The sequence below is a fragment of the Prionailurus bengalensis genome, chromosome D1, assembly GCF_016509475.1.
Source record: "Prionailurus bengalensis isolate Pbe53 chromosome D1, Fcat_Pben_1.1_paternal_pri, whole genome shotgun sequence".
Taxonomy (NCBI): Eukaryota; Metazoa; Chordata; class Mammalia; order Carnivora; family Felidae; genus Prionailurus; species Prionailurus bengalensis.
The window spans coordinates 106,960,202-106,984,911 of NC_057346.1; the positions used below are offsets into that span (position 1 = coordinate 106,960,202).

The window sequence follows — 24,710 nt, forward strand, 5'->3', positions numbered from 1 at the left end:
GTCCGCTTTAGTTTCTTCTTGGGTGTTTCATGAAAACTCCTGAAAGGATCAAGTCTATTTTAATCCCTGCATCCTGAAAGTGTCTGGCACATAGCTGGCACTCAAATATTTAATGAATGATTGTACTATATACGCTTAAGTAGCAAGCAATGCAGAGCAGTCACTAAGAAGAACCTTGCTCTTTTTCTACTGCACCAAAGTGTTGGGCAAACTCCAGAAGAGTAAGTGAACATTTCCACGTAAGTTCAGAATTGGTAAAAAGAAGTGCTCAATAAAGGTAGTCTTGATAGGAGTTGTGTGTGTGTTGTTTTAAGCCTCTGCTTAATTTTTCTGCACAACTTTCATACTCCTCAGATTGGGGGTGATGGCTGTAGCCCTAGCTGGGGAAAAAGGGGGTTTAAGAGGTTACCAGAGACCAGACGTTAACTATAATTAACCACTAAAACTTACTAATTAGCTCTAACACTGAAATCAAGGATAGCCTTTATATATACACAGCTGTAGGTCCCTGGGGTCTGAACATCTGTCTCGTACAGAGGGAGGAGACAGAGCAGGACCTATATCTGTTACAGCACAACCATTTCCAAACTGGGGTTGTGAGCCTGTAGGCATCTCAGCCTTAATGAGTCCTTGAACATGTATTAGAATTACAATTAGGATCAGTTAGTGCTAGTAATGCAGTGGTGCTTTTGTTAATTCAAGTGACATTCTTATTCCCCAAAATAAGCCCTATCTGACATCTTCCATGGTATAGGAAGGCTTTTCCTCCTAAGTGGCAACTAATCATTAATAAACGTACTTGGCTCCCAAACGGAACTGGCTTTACCTTGAACCTTAAGCATTTGAGTGGTTTTAGTACAGGCCAAATGGATCATGATTTATCATGTATTTTCTTCTACTCCAGTGGCCCAGGAGCTCAGAAGCAGGCACTAAGGAGGCTAACAATCATCAAGTGAATAGTACAATCAGAAGGGAGTAAGAGCCACGCAAGAGGAAAGCCAGCCTTGGTTGGACCCAGTACGACTTGAGGAAGCAGCACCAGAAATTGGTCAATCCACCCCCCCCATGACACACTCCACCCCAGTCAGTGCAGCCACAGGAGATAGGGTGAATTCAATCCAAATGGTTATTTATTCTAAAACTGGAAGCTACGGTGCCTACATTTTTGCCAGGATGTAATGAGAACAGGGGAGGAAAAAGTTACAGATGTAAACAATGACACAGTTACATTTTTTTTTAAACGGTAAAACCCTTTTTTACTGGCCACTTCCAAGAATGCTTTACAGGTTGTGCAAAAACATTTACAGGCTCCATGTGGTGTTTGTTTTTCTCACAAGCATTTCCATCTACAACAACTACAAAAGACGTCTGATAAAACACTAAACAAGTCTTCTAAGGAAAACAAGGCTAGGGATCCCTCTTGGTAAATCCACATTTTCCCCGTAACATTTTTTTTTTTTTTTCCCACAATAAAAAGACAGAAACAAAACCCAGACAACTACAGTTGCTGCAAGGGATTTCTTGGGCTAAACCAACAAGGATGTGGCAGTTTCACTCTCCATCCATCAGAAAAACAGCGTTTTTGTTTTTTTTTTTTTAAAGATGACTTTCTGGTGTCAAAAATTAACAGCAAGTACCTTCCCCTGACTCCCCCAACCCCCCCAATCGGCTTAAGCTCTTTGCCCCCCACAGCCCTGAGGGCCTAGCACCCCCAAACCATGTGACTCTAAAAAGATACTATTCGCTGGAGGACTGAACATTTGAAAAGGGATGGCAACTTCTGCCTCAAAATTCAACTTACTGTTGTGACATAATCTGGCCCTAAGGGAATTTCTTTGGGCTCCAGTTTTTGCCTCCTTGCCTTGACACTACGAGCAAAGCTCTCTCAAACTCCCTTAATGATAAAAAGTGAGCGGGTTACAGAAAGGTTCATGCAATCACTTCACTGCCTCACACAGATCCATGATGGCACCACAAGGAAGCAGGCGCCAAGAGAAAGGACATTGTTAGGAGCAAGCAAACTTCCTTCGTGCCAGCACCCCTCTTCCAGCCTCAGGGTCAGAGGTACTTGTAGGGCAGAAGGATGTATCGGGCAGGGGGTGACCAGAGGACCAGATGTGGGCCTGCCTGCCTAGGGAAGGGCTGCATGGAGGGATCAGTGGAGGGAGGGAAAGGTCAAATCTCAGCACAGAATTTTCGGCAGAGAACTGCCCAGGGGAGGAAATGGACACATCGTCTGGTAAGTAACACAACGCTACCCTGGGTCTTCCCTCACTAGCAAGTGCTGCAATACATGGTGTGTGCAGAGTAAGTTCTAGGCTGACAGAATGCTGAGCAGGAAGATGAATGAAAACTGAAGCTGAATGTCGAAAGAGCATTCTCATGTCCCACCCATATTCTCGAGCCCAGCAACCTGAAGCTGTTCATCAAGAACTGGGAGGGGGTTGGTAAAGTTACAAACAAACACTATCCCAACAGAAGTCTCTCGGCGAGAGGCCTCTGTGGGGACATGCAGGGACAGCACCCCCAGACAAATCCTGTTTCAAGATGCTGGGAGGGGGCGCTCCCTCTCATGCACACATTACACGCACTCACATTCTCGCTCTTCCCCAAGTTCAGCAGCCCCACTCCGAGCTGCCTCCCACCCCCCCCACCCCGCCCCCCGCCCCCCCCCCCGCCCTCCCCTTTCCTATTCACTCTCTACCTGTGTATCAAAAAAACCAGTAGGGCTCATGCCCTCCACACTGTATAAAATAGTTGCTATTCTCAGCACCTGGGCCTGGTAGCCCACACCACAGGATTCACCTATATACATCTCCTGCTGCAGTGAAAAGAATCCTGCTTCGTTTCTGTGTGAGCTGAAACCCTGAGAAACGCTCCTTCTCTCGCACTATAAGAGGACAGATGCTCTAACAGAGATGATTTCAGGGACTTCCCGCCTGTCTCAAGTTTGGAAGACAGAGTAGAGACTGGCAAGTCACAATCTTCAGGCTGAGGGCTTCGATGCCCTTCTCCCCCAGGAGTCTATGGAAACTCATTAACGGGTACATGGAGGGCGCCGGCTATTCTGCCCTGCAATCACGAACGGTCCCCGTGCCTCCTTGGCCTGGGAAGCCTCCGGAACGGAGCCGCCCGATGGGTGGTCGGTCTTCCAAGCCTCAGCCAAACAGCACGAGGCACGGGAAAGGGGAGACAGGGACGCTTTGGCCTCCCAGCCCACCAGACCGGATATCCCAAGAGGGAAAGGTCAGTAAAGAAAATACAAACGGTTAGTTGGTGCAAGTGATTGAGAAGAGCCAATCGTTTATTTTCACTGCCCCGGTCACAAGTGCTCCCTCTGTCCCCACTCCTGCCTGCTCCGGGGAGAGCGCCCTCATGGGCGTCCCCGCCCTCTCCGCACCACCTCCTCCGCTCTCCCTTCCTTGGCTGCCAGTCCAGCTGCCTTAGAATGTCAGAAGGGTGACATTTTTAGTTCTTTTCCTGTCCAACCGCAGGATACAGGACAGGCAGCCCTAAGTGCCGCTTTCTGCACAAATGTTTTTTGATTACAAATATCTAACTAGGTTTGAAATGTTTTATAGAATAAGACAATATTCTTTTCAACAAACTTTTAAAAAAAATGTACAGTTTTGTCGTTTCCACCTCCCCCCTCCCCTGCCCCTGCTTGCGCACCCTCCCCCCCACCGCCCCTCCCCGGCAGCTCAGCCCCACCCGAACAGCCCCTGTTTTCCTTGGTTGTGTTTTGGGGGGGTGCCTGGCACCCCTAGAGATTCAGCTTCATGGCTGACAGGCGAGCATGACAGGGGCTTCACCGATACCCTTGGTAACCGTAGTAGTTCCTGTAGTATCGGTCTCTGTCCTGGGGGTGGTAGTAGTAATTCTGCCACTAGAAGAGAGGGGAAACCCCATCACTCAGAGCCACAGCTGGCCAAGCACGGAGAGGCAGGACACTCATTCCTCTAGTCCTGCCACCCCCGCCCCCATCCCCAGAGGATACTCACATCCCGATTGTACTGTCTGTAATAGTCTCTGTATCTGTTGTACTCATAATCCCGCCCGTAGAATCGATCATAGTCTCCCCTGTATCGATCGTAGAAATTACGGTAACCCTGAGAAAGGAGAAGTGAAGACTGGTGGGCTTTGGGCGTCAGGATCCACTGCCATCCCGTTTTGAGTGAGACACACATCAGAGCTTGACATTATCAACAGGCTTAATCTTCCCAGAATAAATTCTTCCAGAGGAACACATTAAATGGGCAAAACCCTAAGCCCTGAGAAAACAGCCCAAACCACTCTGCTCCCCCAAGCCAGTAGGAATGGCCATCACAACCCAGAGGGAGGAGCAGAAGGAGAGCTGCACTCACCCCTCTGTTTCCAGACTGCCCCCAGTACTGCTGCCCGTAGGCCCGGTTGTCGTAGCCTCGGCGCTGCCCGCCCACTGGAAGAGAAATGGAGAGCGCGCTCACACAGCTGGCATGGGGTCCTGGCTCCACGTCTGAGTGGAAATCAAAAAGTCGGAGCCAAAGGCAATTCTGGGGGAATAGGAAGCCTGTTTCTGTCAGGCTCACACAGTGGTAATTAAGGCACCAGCCAGGAGCTTTCTAAAGAATCTGAAGGGGGGGGTGGGGGTGGGCAGAGAAATAGAGACACAAGAAAACCAAGCCACCTTGCTTTGGAACCTGCCCAATTCCTGCAAAACATTTAAGATGGCAAAAGGATACATGGCAGAGTTAGAAACAGGAGTAAAAACTGCCATTCGTAGAATCACGGACTTTCAGTCTTGGAAGGGACCCCAGCTATCCTGTACCCCAGACCCATTATTTTATGCGAATGAAAAACAAAGTCTAAATAACAAGCTCCTTAGGGCAGAAACCTGGTATTCCCAGTGCCTGGCACACGGCAGACACTCAGAAGCTTTGTTGACTTACACACACACACACACACATTTTTAAGGCCAAGTGAATGCACACTGTGGGGTTAACTGACAAACTAGATAGACATGCAGGAGGGAAGTGAATTCTACTACTAGCTTAACTTACTTTGGAACCCCCCCAAATTACTGAATAATGCATTCACTTTCTGGTCTACACAGCTGGCTTGATCCAACAGACAAAAGCAGCAAGAAAATTCGGGTTGGGAATCTAACCTCACTGCCTAAGTCCTGAGGACATACTGGAAAAGCGAAGCATGAGGTAAAGTGTGGGGCTTGTATTTAAGAATGAAAAAACACCTGCACGGGAAGCTTGCGCAAACGCTTTTCGAGGACACAAACATTTTTGTTGAAAAGTAACTCCCTTTTGCTGAAGGATTATGGAAGAAGTGCAAGAAGGTGGTTGGTGGCGGGGGGGGGGGGGGGAAGGACACAGGAAGCATATGCTCCTATAATATAGAAGGTACTTCCTCATTGTCTGGGACTGGACTTGGTTTCCTTAGCCTTTCCTTGTGGCTCCTGCCGTGCGCAGCACAAAGAACAGACTGAGGCAGGGGGCTGGCAGGTCCCCGGGACTCACCATAGCCTTGGCCTCGGCTTCGGTTCTGCCGGTTGCGCTTGTTTCGGTTGTTTCGGCGGTTTGTCCGCTTCTCGGAGGGGGGCAGCAGCTTCCTTGCCTCCTCCTTGTACTTAGTGACAATGGGCTGAGCTTCCTCCTTCTCCAGCTCCCCGTAGGTCACCTCATCCATATAGTCGCATTTTTCAGGCAGAGAGAAGTTGGCTGCAAGAGGAAGGGAGAAGCTTGTGGGAGCTGAAAAGTGCATCCACATGCAAGATCTCACCCCGAAAACCCCGCTGTAGGAAGAACGGGATTTTCTATGCACACGAAGGTGCTGGGTTCATACCCACTGGCTTATCAGAAGTTTCCTCTGAACTGTAACAGTCCCAAGCAAAGGGCTACTTACAAATTAGATTTACCAGTTCTCAAGTGATCCATAATAAATTAACAGTGAATTGGGTGAAAGTTTCTTATCGGGACAGATGAAGATAGCTAGAGGCTAAAAAATAACTGAGGAAATTTTGGTGTTGGTTAGATAACATGCTAAGAGAGACTCCATGAGAAAGTGACCCAAACCAAAAAGCATTTACTCATCTATATGAGGAGAGCACAGGAGACAAGAGTACAAGCGGCCTCATTTACCACTTGTGCATGATGGGCCAGCACATTAGCCAGTCTCTAGACATCAAGTTCTGAGGGTGAGTCTCAGTGGAATTCAGCTCTATGGGGCTCTCTTGACCCTTAGATGAATCCAGTCAGCCCTCAGTTTTATAAAACTGCACTAAATTCCTCCAAGGACCTGAATTAGTTATGGACTGGCATGGTTCATCCTGAGTCAACTTGGAGAATCCAGCTCTTAGATGTGTAACTAGCTCCCATGCCTGGGCATTATCAGAAGTTAAAGAGCCAGTAGCCGAGCAGACAGGTGGGATGACAGAAGCTAAAGGCAGCAAAGGGGGAAAAAAATCACACTCTAGAGGGAACAAGGGAACAGCAGGAAGTGGGATCAATCAAGATGGTTAATTCTGCCTCATGGAAATGCTGCTATAAGGCTTTGTATTATATTAAAAACTTCAGGCACACACCAAAAACCGAAACAAACAAGCCTAACGTGATATTAGAAATCAAGACATATTGGTAAGATTGTTCACTCCAAACTCCCCCCCTTAAGATATAAATTCATTGAAGACAAAGCTTCATTTAATTCACTATTCCCCTATGCCTAAAAGAGTACTGAACAAACAGTGAACACCCTTGAAACTTTTGCTAAATGAATAATGGAATCAACAAAGCCTCAGCTTTGAGTTTTAATCACCCTGTGGTCAGTCCCTACCTCACTTTTTGTATCTTCTCTGGAATGAATCAAGGAGTTACTGCTGGGGCGCCTGGGTGGCTCAGTCGGTTGAGTGTCCGACTTCGGCTCAGGTCATGATCTCACAGCTCATGAGTTTGAGCCCCGTGTCAGGCTCTGTACTAATAGCTCAGAGCCTGGAGCCTGCTTCTGTGTCTCCCACTCTCTCTGCCCCTAACCCACTCGCATTCTGTCTCTGTCTCTGTCAAAAATAAACAAACATTAAAAAAAAAAAAAATTAAAAAAAAAAGAGTTACTGCTTCTCCAGTTACTCTCCTCATTTATTTACCTACAAGTGCTTCCTTGATTTACTCTTAATTTACCATTAGTTTACTCTTTGGATTACACTTTTATTTTTCAGGTAAGCCCTATGTCCCACACGGGACTCGAACTCATGACCCTGAGATCAAGAGATGCATGCTCTACCGACTGAGCCAGGTAGGTGCCGCCAGATTTACACTTTAGATGGGGAGAATCGCTCCAAGTGCTAAGAGGCCTTGGAAAGGTGTGCACTGACCAAGGACAGGCTCCCTAATTTGTGTAACATTAGCCCACCTTTCATCTCCAGCATTATAGACTCAGGCACATCATCTCCCTCCACTTCCTTCCTCAACTCCAGCCTCTTCTTCCAATCTTCCTCATTAGGAACAACCACCACCACTTTTCGACAGAAAGTCTTGAACAGCAACAGCTTCCGCCGTTGGCCAGAGTTGTACACGTTACACTAGGGACAGAAAGAACAACAGATGTTTCAGGAATAAAAATTACCACTCATATTCACTTACTGAGCAACCTTTACAAGTGAAGCAAGAAATTAGGGGTCTTATAGACACAATTTCCTCTAATTCTTCAAACTCTATATGACAGGTATTACTCTGTTTTGCACATCAAAAAAACTGAGACTCAGAGACCAAGACTCGTCAAAGGCCACAAACCTAGTTAAGTGGTGGAGCCAGGAATCCACACAAGCTCCACCTCTCTTCCCATTGCCTCTATTATGTGTTTTATAGTCTGGTCCATATACTCTCTGGTAAAAACAAATAAAAAAGTATCCCTGAATTCCAAAAACATTATGACTCAGTCATATAACACAACCACTCGGTCATACTTAGGGAACCTGTTTCTGATCCTTAATTCTGTCTTCCTCTACATACGCACCCCGCTTGGACTGTAAGCCGTTTTATCAGATTAAATAGATGCCAAATCTTTCATCTTTGGACCGTCTGTAAAATCAGGTTTCTTGTCAATGTTTTCAACAATACCTGATCAAGAATGAAGTTCCTCTTTGTCCGGGAAGCAATCTGGACCAGCTTACTAAGGCACTGGGAGGCTTGCTGAACTAAAAGGTCTCTGCTTTTGGGGTCCATCTCTGGCTCCTCAAGCCCCTTCATCTGATGAGTTTGAGAGGAAGTGAAGAGAAACACAAGAAGTTAAGCAGCAAGTTAAAACCCAAGAGTCACTGGTAAATGTCACCTCTTTTAATGCGATCAAAGCTATCATAGCTATTCATAGCATATCATTCCTATTCCTCAATGCTGTGAATGCATGCTGTCCACTCCCTAAGAGTCATTTCCATCTTGATCTGGATATGTTCCAGGTTTTATCTGCTTTGAGAAATCTGACAACACAGAAAAAAAAAAAAAAAAAAAAAGCCCTAAACATATATTAAGACCAACTCCACCAGGAAAGGGTTATAGGCATTTACTTGGAACCTCCAGAGCAAATACCACAGCTCACCTCTCCCAGCAACTCACCCTCATTTGACTGATCACAGTCTCAGCTCCCAGGACATTGTATCTTTTCTCAGGGTTTTCTTTTGCGTATTTTAGTGCCCACTGGGTCTTTCCAGATCCAGGCAGTCCAACCATCAGAATCACCTACAAGTAAACAGAACCAGGAATGCCATGAAAACTAAGTGAGGGTCAGGTTCATAAAGCCCAATTTAAGAACATCATCACCTGCCCAGTCAGATGAAGCTTTAAGAAAAGTCTTCAAGCCAACCATTCCAAAGCGTAAGTTTTGCACACCGTTTGGCATACCTCACACTGATCTATTGTCTTGGGAGGGACTGCAGTGCGCACACGCTCCTCGACAGGCACAGCATGGATGAACACAAACTCTTCCGGTGGTGGGAAGAAGGGCTCCTCCTTCTGACCAAAGTTTAATTCTACAACACAATTTTTGCAGAGGACATGGGGTAGGAGGGCCCGTTCTGCCAGGGATTCCTTGTTGATCCGGAATGCCACACCTAGGTCTTCTCCATTCTTGGAAAAGGAAAGTTCTACTTCTTCAGCCTCAAAATTCTACAGTGACAACAAACAAGAGCATTTAAGACCTTACAGGAGTTGAGACTGATTAAATCTTGCAATTTAACCTTTAAAAAAAAACAACAACAAAACTCAGACTGCTAAACACAACTAAGCAAACAATACATCAAATGCATAGAAGAGCGGGGTGTCTGGGTGGCTCAGTCGGTTAAGCGTCTGACTTCGGCTCAGGTCATGATCTCGCGGTTTGCGTTCGAGCCCCACATCGGGCTCTGTGCTGACAGCTCAGAGCCTGGAGCCTGCTTCAGATTCTGTCTCTCTCCATCTCTCAGCCCCTCCCCTGCTCATGCTCTGTGTTTAACGTTAAGTAAACGTTAAAAAAAAAAGTTTTTTTTAAATGCATAGAAGACAGCAGCTGTTAGGAAGCAAGTTGAATTCCCAGTGCCCTCTACTCACTTCTTGCTAAGAATCCACAACTTTTAGGAGCACTTACAGCAAAGCAGCCAATGACATCATTCTCCCCAAAACTCTGGCCAAATTCCTCAAATTGCCCATTCTCTGCCTTGAGTCCTCGTCCATCGAAACCATAAGAGAATTCATCCTCACCTAGAACAGACAGCAAATTAGTTACCTATACCCAAATTTCCCACGGAATAAACGACATGGCAGCAAACACTAACGATTCAGTTAAAAAGAACGTTACCAAGCTGTGGACGGGAAAAATCAACAGACCATCCAACTCGAAGCAGAGAAACCTCTGTGCAGCCTTCTTTCATTGGGAGATTCTGGGTTACCTGGCCAAGTCAGAAAAGGAACTCTCAGATACTCTGACCAACAAAGTCTGAGCTGGAAAGTCCAGCAAAGTCTGAGCTGGAAAGACAAGACTTTTGTATAAACTGAAAACAACTGTCACAACTCAACATCAGAATACCAGCTATCAGTGAACTTAAACCAAAGCCATGGGGGTCAATTTGTCGGTTGCCGAAGCTAAGGTTATCATTCAAGTGTGGTGCCTTTTCTGCATTAATAAAATACTGGGGGGCAGGAACCAGTACGTAGCAGTCTAATAAATAATTTAATAAACAAATGGTCTTAATGAGCTGTATACACTACCTTGGCCTCAAAGCAGACTTTCCCCTTTGTCACACCATAAGTACTCCTTGCCCCAGACCAAAGGGTGGGGAACTTCTCTGAGAAAAGCGGCTGCCCTCCATAGCGGTCTTTGCTCACTTGAAAATGGAGATCCGAGGTATCTGTTAGAAAGAAACAATCTGTTTATTCCAAAGCCCAACACTTGAAAATCATCAACAGAACGCAAATCTACCCAGGTGTCAAGAACGGATACAAAGTCTCCTATTGCTAAATCTCTTAAAAATTGCAGGCCATGAAGTTTTAATCTCCAAAATCACTTTGGGTTGGTTGAACACCCCAACCTGTCTGCCTTATACATACACGTGTCCAGGTTCACAAGAGTTTGATCCTCCTCCTCATCTTTTGCCTCTTCTTCAGGGGGTGGTGGAGACTTTGAGCTATAGGTATGAGAGAAAAGCAAATACGGTGTATCCAAAGCCCTCTTCTTTGAGGGGTGTCTGTATCAAGTCTTAAACTATCAGTGAATATAAAATTCCAGCAGACAGCTTCTATCAGCAAATGAGAAAAGAGCAACAGGAGCTTTCAGAGTGGATTCAATCTGAAACTTACACCTAGAAAAACCTATTGCATTTTTAAGCCACCCCTCTTTCCATACTCTCCAATCAACATCAGGTAGATAACAAATCAGAGCAGACACCCCTTTCAATGAAGGGGACCGTTTCCCTCACCGGCTGTGGTAAGCCTCCTCTCGGAATTCATAGTAAGCTCGGCCATGTTCATCCTTCTCATCCCGCTGTCTCTTTACCCCCCGCCGCTCACCATCTGAGCCTGCTGGTTTTGACTTTTCACTATCTTGGTCATCTCCTACAAAAAGGAGGGAAAGAAAATCAGTTTTCATCTTGGAGCGTAGAATAAGCTCAGAACCAATAGAAACTAAAGGGGCTGAGTAGCTGTCTAATCAGAATAGCCAGGTTCTTCCCACTGCACCCACAGAACGTTTTATTTCCAAAGATCATCTTCCTGTCACTGGCTGATTATTTCATAAGAAAGAAAAGAAAAGAAAAGAAAAGAAAAGAAAAGAGAAAAGAAAAAAGAAAAGAAAAGGAAAGAGAAGAAAAGGATGGACATTACGGGCTAATTAGTCAAGCAGTAGATAAAAATTGGACAATTTTTGCATTCTAAATTTATCTGCTTAAATCAGGTCAAACTTGCAGATTTTCCCACCAATACGACGTTTAAAAAAATCCTCTAAGTCTTTAAAGAATTTCATAGGTTAATTTAATTTTGACTCTTGATTGTCAGGTTTGGATGTAAACTAGGCACTTAATACACATTTTCCAACATTTTCCCACAGCTTCATGATACAGAAGCCTGAGCGTATGTGTCTTTTTTAAAGAGTTTGCCTTTCCAGCTTTACAATGCACAGCCATCCACAGCTTTTACTTGTACAGCAAACAGACTCAGGTGCATATTCACAGCTGTATTTCTATCATGGAATTTTTTTTTTTTTTTAACTGAAGGTTGCCAAGAGCAAACCATTAAGTCACAAGAGACCCATAAATAATACTGCATCTTTACTGCACATAATTTGGGGTAGAAAGGTGTTGTCGTATATTTAGCAACATTCTCTGCAAGAGGGAAAAAAAACTGGAATTTTCTTCAAGCTTTTGTAGTTTGCAACATTAAGGTTTTTAACAATAATTTCCTTAAAGCAGTCCTTCATCCCTCAACCTTTTTTATCTTCTATTTGGGATACACACGAAGTCAAAGGTTATGTAATGGGATTTTTGTTCCAGGACACAGAACAAACAATCTGCAACTTGCATGTGACTGTCTTAGAAAGGGTTCCAATTATACCATGATTACTAATAGCAGCCTAAAAAAATGTATTGTAAGAATTAAGGCACCCCACTACACAGCAAGACTTGGAAGCACCTCTAGTTTTCCTGCCTACTCTGACAGATAATTACAGATTTGGTCTAACCATCCAATCACTTCAAAAGAAGAGAGAGAAAGGTCACTAACTCCCTGGGCAACTCTACACACTCTCTTCCACGAGGTTATTCCGTGAACCCACCAACACCTCAATAGTTCCAATTCAGGAAGTCAGGGACCTAGAATTTAAAAATGCTTTAAGTGCACAGCCAATCCACAAATTTGTCCATCGGCAGACTCAGTGGAAAAATTCAAACTTAATCATAAGAATTCAAGCAAGGTAAAACATCTAGCCAACTGGTGTCAACTAACTTACTCTAAACGCACTAGATTAAGACTTTCCCTTCACTAGTTAACTATTAAACTCCACACCCTCAAACCACAGGCTGCTAAAGCAGGAGCAAGGTTAGATTTTCAGATTCACTGTGTGGCTCAAGCGCCAGTAATGTGATGGAGCGGACTTTGGCGAACTTAGCCTATTGCTTAATATTTTTAAGGCGGAAATACCAATAGGTAACCCAAAGGCCAAAGCCTCCAACAGTCCTGTCTGGCTGGCCCTGCAATAGCCAATTTCTCATCGCATTCCCGCTTTAGGAAAAGATAACCAATACGGCGGGAGACTGCTCCACAGGTAGCTCACAAGCAGTTCGCATGCAAAATCGCTCACTTCCATCCACCACCACCAAGGAACCAAGTTAGGCAGGAAGCTCCCTCTTGCAGAGAGGGGGGCCGCCAGAGGCAGTCAAACCCTCCAGAAAGGTGGGTAGAGAATGAAAGCCACCTCCCCTGGGGAGAGAGTCCCACCAAAAGGCGATGGGAATCTTGCGCTTTCCGGCAAGCGAGAACAAGGAAACGGACCCCGCGGTGCATGGCTGACCGCTGGGTCGGGGCAGTTTGGAGCCGGGCTCCGCTACCAGCTCCTCACCCTGTTCCTCTGCGGCCTTGTCACCCGGAGCTTCGGATCCTGGTGTCTCGTCCCCGCTCCGCTCCTCCGGCTCGTCTTCCTCCCCCTTGCCGGTGCCCTGCTCTTCGCCACCATTTACCCCACCTGACCCGGCCGTGGCCTCCTCTGCCGGCTTCTCGGAAGCATCGGGCTCGGCCGCGGCCTCCATGGCTGCCGCCTCCGGGGGCTCCGGCGGCGGCTGCGCGGCCTGGCCCGAGGCCTGGGCAGGAGGTGGCTCTTCGTCCTCGTCCTCAAGCAGCGCCTCCTCGTCCTCCTCCTCCTCTTCTTCGTCCTCCTCCTCGTCCCCGCCCGGGCCACCGCCCGACGCGGCCACAGGCCGAGGCTCCGCCTTGCAGGCCCCGCCGGGCCCGGCCCCGCCACCGCCGGCCTCGTCCTCGAGCATCTCGGCGTCCAGCGCCTCCTGCAGCCGCTGCGCCAGATCCACCTTGAGGCCGCGCGAGTCCAGGCCCCGCCGCTGCAGCTCAGACCGCAGCTCGGTCACTTTCAGCCGCTTCACCTCCATCGCCACCGCCGCCTCCTCCGCCTCCCGCCGCCTCCTCCCCTGCGAACCGTCGACCGAGCCCGACCGCGCAGGCGCCGCCGCCGCCCGCCTCCGCCTCACGCGCCAGCACTGAGCCCGCGCGAGCGAGCGCACGCACGTACGCACGCAGGCACGAAGGCCGCGCGCAGCCTCCGCTACGTAGTGTTTGTTTCGCCCTCTCCTCCCCTCCCCCTTTCGGCTCACTGGGCCCAAAACAACGCAGCGGGCAACAGCTTTCCTTCCTGCCCCCTCGGTTCCCCTGCCGCGGGCGGGCGCGCGCCGAGGACGACCGATTTCCCTCCCCTTACCTCCCGCCCCCTCTCACCCCTGGGCCAATCGCCGCCAGTGATTCCACCGCGCAGCCGCACCGGAGCCGGAGACGGGAAGGACTGGCTACGGCTCAAGTGCCTCGTAGCACGGCGGCGTGTGCGCGCCCGCCTTCCGTACTTCCAGCCATGGGCTCTGCGCAGACGCCCGAAACTCCCTTCCTACACGCCCCTCCCACCCCGTCACCACCCTTACTCCCGTCTGGCTTCCGATCGAGCTGTCGTCTAAAGTCTTGCTTGCTAGTCTTTCTTCCCTACTGCCTATACGTCCCCCAGCTTCTTGAGAGTTTAAAAGAAAAAAAAAAGCCCAGGAGGAATGCTGTAGAGACTTGAAAGCCGCCTAGCAATTGTCTGTTTAGTAAACAAAGGGCTTCCTCAAACTAAGGAATACAGTGACACCCTCCCCCCCCACCCCGGCCCTCTTCTCTGAATCCTTTAACTTATCTACCCAGCAACAGACGCCCGGACCTCGCCTTTTAGCTTTCTTATTGGCCAACTTGAATCGTCATCTGCAATCCTGATTGGTCATCCGTGATCGGCCGGATTCTTCCAATTGGCGAAGCTGACGGGAGATTTCCCCGCCGCCCCCCCCCCCCCCCCCCCCCCCCCCCCGGCCCCGGGTTGATCTGCAGGGGGCTGTAGAGGCGGGGTCGCTTCTGCGGGATTATTTTTCCAGGGCCGCTTTTGATTGGACGGTGTGGCGCATTGCGCGCGACCCTTCAGATGCCAAACTGCCGAGACGTCGGTCCCGACCGTCTAAGTGCTTCCGCCCGTAAACCGAAGCCGAGGGGGAGACTTCCGTGCTTGGGTATTTGCAGAGGGCGAGGGGTTGGCCGCGGAGCTTGGTGGGCTTGTAACTGAGCTGCTCTGCGGCCGCGCCAGCTTAAGCCTGTGAGTTGGTTGCACAAACTACATTCAGCTCGGTCCCCAGCTTCTGATACCGACATAAACAAATGTTTATTTAATACGCGCAAAAAAAGACCAGGAGTGGTGGCAAGCCCCGTAGACCTCTTTTAGCAGTTGTCCCCGCCTATTCCCTTCCACTTCCGGGTCAAGAAGGTGTGTCCAAGAGAAAGGAGGAAGCAAATTCCGCCGGCATTCCCACGCCTGCCACAGTTCCTTAGTCCGGCCCTTCCTTTTTCGGGAGGGTCTCTTCACCCCGGAGTCTCCTCTTTATGAAATCACTTGATCTCTGGCTTTGCTGTTCCCACATCCTCTCCCTGATTAGTCCTGTACGTTTAAAGATTGAAAATTACTACAGAGAAGAGACAAGTAAAACTCATTCCCGGGGGGCGTCCTGGAGAAGGCTAATTTCCTGCCTTCTTAAATCGGCTATCTAAATCAGTTGTTTTGCTCCCATCTCCAGAGCTTCAATTGCTCTTTCGCGTCCCAATTCCACAAGAGCTCTGGGCGACAAAGAGTTATGGAGAAGCGCCTGCAGGAGGCTCAACTGTACAAGGAGAAAGGGAACCAACGTTACCGAGAAGGGAAGTACCGAGATGCTGTAAGTAGGTACCATCGAGCTCTGCTTCAGCTGCGGGGTCTGGATCCAAGTCTGCCCTCCCCGATACCTAATCTAGGACCTCAGGGCCCGGCCCTCACACCCGAACAAGAGAACATACTGCACACCACCCAGACAGACTGCTACAACAATCTAGCTGGTAAGAACAGGGCTGAAGGGTGGGTAGAGTATCAGGGCAGGCACATGAAAATCTGGGAACATTAGGGAAAAGCACGGGTGTGCTTTTCTGCTGTCATGTACTTATTCTGCCATGAATCGAAATACATTTCCAACCTATGGGCCTCTAAATGAGTTTCTATAGAGCCATGCTTCTCAAACTTAACCTGGAGAGTTGGTTAACTCAGCCCCACCCCTAGAGATTCCGATTCAATGGAGCTGAGTGGGAGAGGCACTACCGATTTGCATTTCTAACAAATTTCCAGGTGATGCTGATAGGTTTAGGGAATTTTGCACGCTCTAGAAAAAACACTGAACTTATGTTTAGGGCATTGTTTCTTTAATATTTATAATAGAGGAAAGAAGGCATTTGCTCCAGCGGGTGGTGTGAGACATTATTAGATGTTTGGACAGCTTTTCTTCGTTTTTCTCCTTCCTTTAAATCAGTTCTTGGATAACTAGGATCTCCCATCTCCATATGAACTTGGGTGAAGAGATGGATGCCAGAATCTGTATCACTAGGATTGATCTACTAAAAGAAAGGAGACTTCGTATAGGTCTGTTCTATGGCAGGCAAAATAATCATGGAGCTAATTAAATTATTTTGGTGTATATTAAAGCATTCTAATGACCCCAGCTGAGGCTATGGAAATGATTAGGGTTAGTTTTTATACTTCGTAATGGTTGTTTAAAAGTGATTTATTTTTTTATTTTATTTTTTTTACTACAGTAGTTTTCCGCTGTGGGTTGGTGAAAATCTAGCTTTTTTACAGTGTGAGTTCAGTGCTACTCTCAGATCCAGGTAACAATAGTAATTATGGTAGCTAATGTTTCAATTCATTAAGTTCAATTACTTATTGGGTACTAAGGATATAGGACTATAATAAGGTAAAGAGTGCTGCTCTCTTGGAACATATATTCAAGTAAGGGAGATGGACAATTAACAAAGGTAACATACATATTATATCGGAAGATGGCAAGTGCTGTGGAAAGGAATAAAGCAGATGGGCACAGTGAGTGCCACAGGCATGGGAATGTTCCCTTTTAAAGAGAGTGATCAGCCAGTGTCTTCACTCTCCAGGTGGACCTGAAGTCAAAGCCTATGGCTTAGCCATCCACAGAGCGTCCACTTGGGAGTGCTTGGGAGATGCTCCATAAAGAACTTACTGGATTAGCCATTTTCACTTATTGAGTGCCTGTAACACGTGGGGCAGTTTATGTACAATATCTCTCATCTTCAAATTCTACAAGATACTTGTGATTATCCTCATTTTACCGATAAGGTAATGAGATCGGCTCGCTGCCGAAAATCCTCCAATGGCATTTCATTAGACTTAGGGAAAAAACCCAAACTCTGACCCTCACCTTCAGGGCCTGACATGGTCTGGCTCCTCCAATACACGGAATTTGCAAAACACATTTCTACCTTCCAGCTTTATAGAATTTCTTCTTTCTCAGCTAGAATGCCCCGTCCCCTGAATGACCCATGTCATTCAGATCTTGGGTCAAAAGTCACTTTCTTCGAGAGGCTTCTGTAATCAAGCGTGACTCTGGCTTCATTCACTTCATCCCAATACAGTTCTGTTTTTCTGTTTTTGGGGTTTTTTTTTTTTTTTTTTTCAAAGCAATTTAGAAAATCCATTTGTTTATTGTGTACTCCTTCTACTTGGGGACTAGGATTCGAGTGGTGTTTACTCATCAAGAAGTCTGTCTTGTTCCTCTTACCCATTGCTCCTAGCTCTCCCTAGCCTGTGGTCGGTGCTGCAGAACCAGTTGTCAGATAATGAATGAAGCTACAGTAATGGGTTAGTTGAGTGTAAACCATATGACCACTTGGTGGGGATGTTGTAGAAGGGATGCAGACATAAGTAAGCCCAGGCCCTTTAATGTCCTCGGAAGCCCTGATTCTCCTTTCTTCTCAGCACCGTGATTAAATGATACTATGTTTAATTCCTACAGTCATGAAATGGGGAGCACGTTTCCCTTCTTAATTATAGGAAGGCTGAGCATTGTCTCCTAAACAGATTTGGATTTCAAAGTCCCATTATGTAATCCAAGGGAATAGTGAAGTAATATATCATCATTTTTAATGATGGGGACGCCTAGGTGGCTCAGTCGGTTGGGCGTCTGACTTCGGCTCAGGTCATGATCTTGCCGTCTGTGGGTTCGCGCCCTGCGTTAGGCTCTGTGCTGACAGCTCAGAGCCTGGAGCCTGCTTCGGATTCTGTGTCTCCCTCTCTCTCTGCCCCTCCCCTGCTCATGCTCTGTCTCTCTCTGTCTCAAAAATAAATAAAAACATTTAAAAAAAATTTTTTAAAAATGACGATTTGGGAATTAGAGAGTCCTTGGTTCAAATTTCTTATTCCACCCAGAAGCTGTAGGATCTTCGATAAGTTCCTTTACGTCTCTGAGCCTTGATTTCTTTGTCCACTAAATGGAGATAGTAACACTTAACCAATTTCGTAGCGTGGATGAGAAGATTAAATGAGATAAAGCACAAAGCACCGTGCTGCTATTTCCTCACACAATTGATGGCAGCCATTGTTGTTTGTAAAGCTGCAGTGTGATAATTGTGGTTAGATGGGGGGCTCAAGATGGAGAGCCTTGGGTAGAAGAGAAACAGAGAAGAAGAATTTTAAACAAATTTTCAAGTATGTTCCTGTCAGTTTTATAGCTGGGCCTAACCCACCAGTAGGCACATAATAAGCGTTCAGTAGATATTAAAGTTGATTAGAAGGCATGTCAAGCTTTTGTTCACTGTTGCATCCCCAGTGCCTAGAAGAAAGTCTGGCACATGGTAGACCTTTGGATGTATTAGTTGGGTGAGTGAATGTTGTTGGTATCGTCCTCTGTTTGATGCAGCCTTGAGTTGGCCACTAGAACTTCATGTAATAAGTCCCTCTTTGCTCTTCTGTCTTCTTTTCATTTGGCCTGTTAGCCTGTCTCCTTCAGATGGAGCCAGTAAACTACGAACGAGTGAAAGAATACAGTCAGAAAGTCCTGGAACGACAGCCTGATAATGCCAAGGCCTTGTATCGGGCTGGAGTGGCCTTTTTTCATCTGCAGGACTATGACCAGGCTCAGCACTACCTCCTGGCTGCTGTCAACAGGCAGCCAAAAGGTGAGAGAGAAGGGGACCAAAGTGGTAAGGACAAAGGAAATTGTCTTGCTGAGGTGGTGTCGGTGGAAGGGGGGATTTATTTTACTTTTTTCAATTTACTGAATTTTTAAAAAGTTTATTTATTTTGTGAGAGAGCGAGCGAGCACATGCATGCACACGAACAGGGTACAGGGCAGAGAGAGGGGGAAGGAGAAGGAGAATCCCAAGCGGGCTCCACGCTGTTAGCGCAGAGCTCGATGCGGGGCTCGATCTCATGAACTGTGAGATGATGACCTGAGCCAAAATCAAGAGCCGGGTGCTTAACTGACTGAGCCACCCAAGGCGCCCCTTGAAATTTTTTCGACTAGGTAATAATATATTCATATAGTTCAAAATTCAAAAAGTCTGAAGAGGTGTTTGAGAAACTGGCCTTCTTCTATTCCTGTATTCTTGCCTCCACAAGAAAGCAATATTATACACCCTCCAGAAGTATTATGCTTCAACAGGCATACACACCATCTCCCTTCCTTCCCCCGGTGAAAGAGATTGTAAAGTATTGTTTTTCAAGTTTCTGTTCCGAGATTGTAACTGAAATAGGATCTGTATTCCAATCAATATACTTGCTGATCCTCCTTTCTGCCAGTTCCCCAGCTGGGTCTGGCCTTTGCTTTAGCTATGATTTTATTCTTTTAGCTCCGCTAAGCCCAGGTATGACCCAGAAAAGGGGCAGGCCTACCTAGAGAGAATTTGAGACTTGGTACTTGTTTCCAAGGCAGAGATACCACGAAGCGGATAACAGACTCACTCCTGTGTTGGTGGTTCAGCACTGAAAATGATCTCCCATTTTGCATTCTGGCTCAGAGTGGCTACTAGATGCTAGAGGTAGAGGGTCCCCCAGGGTAACGATGCAGCAAAAATTCTCTAAATGATTGGGGGAGGGGGAGACACCTGGCTAGCTCAGTCGGTGGAGCAGGTGACTCTTGATCTCAGGGATGTGGGTTTCGAGCCCCCATGGTGGGTGTAGAGATTACTTAAAAATAAAACCTTTAAAATCTTTAAAATCAAAATGAAACAAATGAATGGGAAAGCCACTGTGAATTAATAAAGACATAAAACATGAGGCATTTGTTCGTGTCTCTTACCTTCAAGTACATAGATGAACTGCACCCATGTAGAGTATTTTAGAGGCTCTGCTGTAACAATAACTGTTTCCTCAAGCTCTTTTTCATTATCAGATTAAGAACCAGCCAGCCCTGACTGTACAGAGATTTTTCTCCCTGGACAGAGATTTTTTTTTTTTTTTTAATTCAAAGTGGTATTAATGAATGAGATTGACTGTTGCAAAGAATAGTTGTGATCTATTCAGATCTTAGAAAGATTTTTAAAATCAGAAGTATGTGTGGGGTTGGGGAGATGGCAGCAGGGTAGGACGACCCTAGGCTCGCCTCGTCCCACGAATGCAGCTAGAGAACTATCAAATCATCCTTAATACCCCAGAAATCAACCTGACGCCTGGCAGAACAAACCCCGCAACTAAAGATAGAGAAGAGGTCACATCGAAGAAGGGCCAAAATAGCATTTAAAGTCATATACCCATGCTTATGTGTATTTCTTCACAGGAAGATTCCTGGACTTTGGAGAGTAAAAAATACTCTGCATGTTTTATAGATAGGAACAAACTTATTTTCCCAGAGAATATATTTATTCTGATACTTACAGAATCAGTAATAAGTAAGCTCAAATGATTCCAGATTCAGAAATCTGGTTCTCCTCAAACCCACTTTCTATAGGAAGTCCTTTGAAAGATTGGAGTCTTGATTCAAAATAATAGTGCTGGTTTTTATCGTTTATTTGGAATGTCCTTTGCGGTTATCTCTGATCTATTTTTGTAAAATAACCTCATCCCTAAAGTGGGGGGTAAAAATGCTAACTTGCATAAACCAGTGACAATAACTTGGTATTTTCCCTAAGTATTCATAATCAGTATGTTTGTTTTGAACGTTTTAAAGGGACTTGTTTATTATTTTTATCCACGCCTAAAAAATATCTGACTCTATAAAAGTCAGAAGTCGTGGCGGGGAAAGAAGTGTGTGAACAATCCTTTCCTACCACAAGGTGTGATCACGTTCTAACTGTGTCTCTAATTGCCTCCTTTGCCCTATTCTAAGACGCCAATGTCCGGCGGTACCTCCAGCTAACTCAGTCGGAACTCAGTAGCTACCATCAGAAGGAGAAGCAGCTGTACCTGGGCATGTTTGGTTAACAAAGAAGAAAGACGCTCCTCTACTTGAACTTAGGTGAACCATTAAAGACCCATCGAGGGGAAACCTGAGCCTCAGCAAGAGAAATTAACCCCATACCTCTGACCCACGTGGATTTCTGTTTTCTTTCTAGCTCTGCACAAACTCTCTGGCACTTAAGCAGGCTGTGTCTTTTTTTTGCCTGTCCATCTACGTATTTGTATAGCTTTCCATACGTGATATTCTTGGAGATGTTTGCTTTGAGAAATACAATCAGCTATATGTGAAATAATCCTGTCTATGGCATAGATTTTAACAAAAGATGTTGTTAGATGTGTCCATATACAGAGGAAAAAGCTCATAAGGATGAAATCATGATCACAAAGTTTTTTCTTTGGTTCCTCAGCTTCCCAAAGCCAAAGTTACATAGGCCACAACCCGGGAAATATATTTTTTGTGTGAAAATAGACAATTACAAGTTGGACCCACATGACTTAAACGACTTGAAATTAACCATTTTGATTAAATCAAATTCCTTATGTACATTCAGACCTCCCCCCCACAAAAGTATCTGGTTCCTATTTTTTCTGGTGATAATTTCTAGTCCCTGGTATTGTTCACACTCAGATCATTCATACAATATGCTTATTTATTTTTTTCATTAAACTCTTCTATCTTAAAACCTTGAGTCAAGCATTTAAGTATTTAATAATTCTTCAGCCTTGTGCAAAAAAACCCCCAAAACCTAAGTAAACATTTTCTTTTTTAACAGGTGCATATCTATAGTATGCTCATTTCTCTAAAAAAAGGGTGGGGTGGAGTGGACAGGTTGCTGTGTCTTCTTGAAACAATACCATGAAAGAGCAGGATAAAAACCTCAGTCTGTTCTTTCCCCGTCACCTTGTATTATGCAAAAGCTCAGTTCCTTACAGAGGAGGGAAATGAGGAAGAGTTCTCCTTCCCTAGTGCTTAAGCTCCCCATGGAACTTTCTGGAAGTTTTGTCAGTGCAGGCTGTGGACCTGGTACAGTCATGTCTCCGTAGGAGGTTCCATCAACCAGGAGATCCTTTGCCATTTTGTGCGCTTGTTGTGAATAATGTTCACAATGTATACTGCCTCTGCCTTTATGAGTAGAGGTAGTAAGCATGTGTCACTAGCCATTACATAAGGACAGATTTCAGAAAGAACAATAAAAACAATCCCAAGTCCTCTGTATTGCCAAGTGTGCATGAGTTTTCCATTTATCAGTAATGCCCCCTCCCAATGAGCCAGGCTCCGCTGTGTCTCCCATACCCCTTAAATAATACAACTTACAATAAAAAGCTTTTCTACCAAATAATCTTGTGAGTCTAAGGACAGAACTAATAAAAATAGAATATTTCATTCCTTTCCCAAGCTGCTTACATTTCTAAGCCTAGGTTGTTGACAAAATTATGTCATGGTTGCATGTTTGCTTTGGGCAAGTTTTGCTGATTTTCTTCTCTTTGTTTTTTTTTTTCCCCCCCCAAAGACTAAGCTATCTTCTGCATCAATGAGGAAAAAATAAAACTGATAATTCAAAAATTGTATTTTAGATCAGGCAGTATTCCTTCATTTGTATGTAGATAATGGACTGACCTATATTTTATTTCCTGAGTTTAAGCCTACTCCCTTGCAATTAAAAAAAAAACCAAGCATTTAAAAATTTAAAAAAATAACAAAATAAAAACATATTTTAGGAATGTATTGCACTGATCCTTTTATTAGCACTGTTAAGAGACAAAGTGGTCAGGCTTGCATTTCATTCTTCATTTTGAAGGCCAGCTTCCAATGGAGATGTTAATCAACAGGAAAGTGGACAAAGATAGGCAACCAGATGTGGGTGTGGAGGAGGTCTGGCAAGCCCACATCCTGAAGGAAACAGCCAGAGGGCACCTAAATGTCAGTACTCAGAAGTTTCTGGAGGAGGAGGGTGCCCACCTTACCAGTCCTTAATGGATTCCATGCAGAATTTCAGGGTGTGATTGAAGAGAAAGCATTGTAGATGTGAAGGTCCATACTTTGGCACATAACGGACAGTTGAGAGCAGTGTCTCCCGAACTCCTACCCACTACCTTTACAATTTTGCCAAAACCACATACTACCTATACTATTGTTTTCAATATTTTATTTAAATATATATTTTTAAAGAAAACTTGGGACAGAGGAACATGTTAATGATACCAAGGGGGTTTATTCAGCAAACTGTAGACTGTGAAACTGGGAAGACAAGTAACCCAGTTCCTTCAATAAATAAATTACAGGGAAAAGGAGAGAGGCACTTACAGATTAAAAGAGGCTTTGGGGTACCTGGTTGAGTGTCTGACTCTTGATTGTGTATCAGCTCATGATCCCAGGGTCATGAGATCAAGCCCCATGTCAGCCTCTGTACTAAGCATGGAGCCTGCTTAAGATTCTCACTCCTGGGGTGCCTGGGTGGCTCAGTCGGTTGAATGTGGGACTCTTGATTTCAGCTCAGGTCATTCTCAGTTTCTGGGATCGAGTCCCATGTAGGGCTCTGCCACTAACAGCATGCAGCCTGCTTGAGATTCTCCCACTCTCTCTGCCCCTCCCCTGCTCATGTGCACATTCTTACACTCTCAAAATAAATAAACTTAAAAAAAAAAAAAAGATTTTCTCTCTCACTGTCCCTCTCCCCCCACTACCGCTCCTGTGCGCACTTACTCTCTCTAAAATTAAAAACCAAAACAAGGCTTAAGGGGCATCTGGCTGGCTCAGTCAGAAAGGCATGTGACTCTTGATCTTGGGGTCACGAGTTCAAGCCCCACGTTAGGTGTAGAAATTATTTAAAAATGAAAATCTTAGGTGCCTGGGTGGCTCAGTTGGTTAAGCATCCAAGTCGATTTTGGCTCAAGTCATGATTTCATGGTTCATGAGCTGGAGCCCTGAGTCAGGCTCCGCACTGAGTATGGAGCCTGCTTGGAATTCTCTCATTCCTCTGCCCCTCACACACACACACGTTTTCTTCCTCTCAAAATAAACTGAATAAACTTAAAAAAACAAAAACAAAAAAGAAAAACCTTTAAAAAGAATATTGAAATAATTTTTTTAAAAAAGGCTTAAAAGACATCAAATAAATGTGACTCTACTTTGGATTGTGGTTTGAAAACAAAACAACAAAGTTTATGAGATGGGGCGCCTGACTGGCTCAGTTGTTGGAGTGTATGACTCTAGATCTCAGGGTTGTGGGTTTGAGCCCCATGTTGGGTGTAGAGATGACTTGAAGTCTTTAAATAAGTGAGTAAATAAAAGGTTATGAGACAATCAGAGAAATTTGAATAAAAATTGTTGGGAGTGAGGGGTGCCTGGTCAGCTCAGTTGGTGGAATGTGTGACTCTTGATCTCGGGCTCATGAGTTCAAGCCCCATGTTGGGCATAGAACTTACTGGGGGAAAGAAAAGAATTATTGTCAGGGAGAGGGAAAAAAAAAAGAATTATTGTCAGTTTTGTTGAATATGATTAATGGTATTTGGTCTTTTTTTTTTCCAAGGGTTCTTATAGAGATGCACACTGAAATTGCTTACTAATAATTGGGGAGGGGAATTAGGAACACTTGCTATCATTTGCCAAAGGAAAAAAAAACCCACAAAAGTAAATATATTTTACAGTAAAAATAGTACATGACCAGGTAAATCATCTTTGGAAACATTGGCTTTGGAGAAATTAAAATTGAAATCCAGGGGCACTTGGCTGGTTCGGTCGGTAGACC

At 45.5% G+C, this 24,710-nt stretch overlaps 2 protein-coding genes across 7 annotated transcripts; one reads left to right on the forward strand and one right to left on the reverse strand.

The window, feature by feature from the left end:
• Nucleotides 1-1,112: 1,112 nt before the first annotated feature.
• HNRNPUL2 (heterogeneous nuclear ribonucleoprotein U like 2) lies at nucleotides 1,113-14,390 on the reverse strand. 2 transcript variants are annotated; one of them, XM_043581411.1, is made up of 14 exons: nucleotides 13,060-14,390; nucleotides 10,928-11,063; nucleotides 10,560-10,636; nucleotides 10,221-10,360; nucleotides 9,811-9,901; nucleotides 9,601-9,713; nucleotides 8,880-9,143; nucleotides 8,595-8,717; nucleotides 8,103-8,231; nucleotides 7,396-7,564; nucleotides 5,511-5,711; nucleotides 4,365-4,438; nucleotides 4,002-4,109; nucleotides 1,113-3,886 (listed from the first exon to the last, which is right to left on the reverse strand). In XM_043581411.1, the coding sequence occupies exons 1-14, from the start codon at nucleotides 13,598-13,600 to the stop codon at nucleotides 3,809-3,811; spliced, it is 2,244 nt and encodes a 747-aa protein (XP_043437346.1). In that variant the 5' UTR covers nucleotides 13,601-14,390; the 3' UTR covers nucleotides 1,113-3,808. The 2 variants fall into 2 exon arrangements, with proteins under 2 accessions (XP_043437346.1, XP_043437347.1); XM_043581412.1 differs by lacking the exons at nucleotides 1,113-3,886; nucleotides 4,365-4,438 and having other exon boundaries at nucleotides 4,022-4,109; nucleotides 13,060-14,105.
• A 204-nt stretch (nucleotides 14,391-14,594) lies between these two features.
• On the forward strand, nucleotides 14,595-21,650 carry TTC9C (tetratricopeptide repeat domain 9C). 5 transcript variants are annotated; one of them, XM_043581441.1, is made up of 4 exons: nucleotides 14,595-14,752; nucleotides 15,311-15,605; nucleotides 18,561-18,743; nucleotides 20,891-21,650. In XM_043581441.1, the coding sequence occupies exons 2-4, from the start codon at nucleotides 15,368-15,370 to the stop codon at nucleotides 20,983-20,985; spliced, it is 516 nt and encodes a 171-aa protein (XP_043437376.1). In that variant the 5' UTR covers nucleotides 14,595-14,752; nucleotides 15,311-15,367; the 3' UTR covers nucleotides 20,986-21,650. The 5 variants fall into 5 exon arrangements, with proteins under 5 accessions (XP_043437376.1, XP_043437378.1, XP_043437379.1 ...); XM_043581443.1 differs by having other exon boundaries at nucleotides 14,705-14,835; XM_043581440.1 differs by lacking the exon at nucleotides 14,595-14,752 and adding an exon at nucleotides 14,987-15,176.
• Nucleotides 21,651-24,710: the final 3,060 nt, after the last annotated feature.

Coding starts and splice junctions, on each gene's coding strand:
- TTC9C (XM_043581440.1), top strand. CDS start 15,120: ATGAAATCACTTGATCTCTGGCTTTGCTGTTCCCACATCCTCTCCCTG. Junction 15,177..15,310: donor TCCTCTCCCTGATTAGTCCT/GTACGTTTAAAG, acceptor TCCCATCTCCAG/AGCTTCAATTGCTCTTTCGC. Junction 15,606..18,560: donor CTGCTACAACAATCTAGCTG/GTAAGAACAGGG, acceptor TTGGCCTGTTAG/CCTGTCTCCTTCAGATGGAG.
- HNRNPUL2 (XM_043581411.1), bottom strand. CDS start 13,600: ATGGAGGTGAAGCGGCTGAAAGTGACCGAGCTGCGGTCTGAGCTGCAG. Junction 9,144..9,600: donor ATGTCATTGGCTGCTTTGCT/GTAAGTGCTCCT, acceptor TTGTCACTGTAG/AATTTTGAGGCTGAAGAAGT. Junction 4,439..5,510: donor AAGCCGAGGCCAAGGCTATG/GTGAGTCCCGGG, acceptor TTTCTCTTCCAG/TGGGCGGGCAGCGCCGAGGC.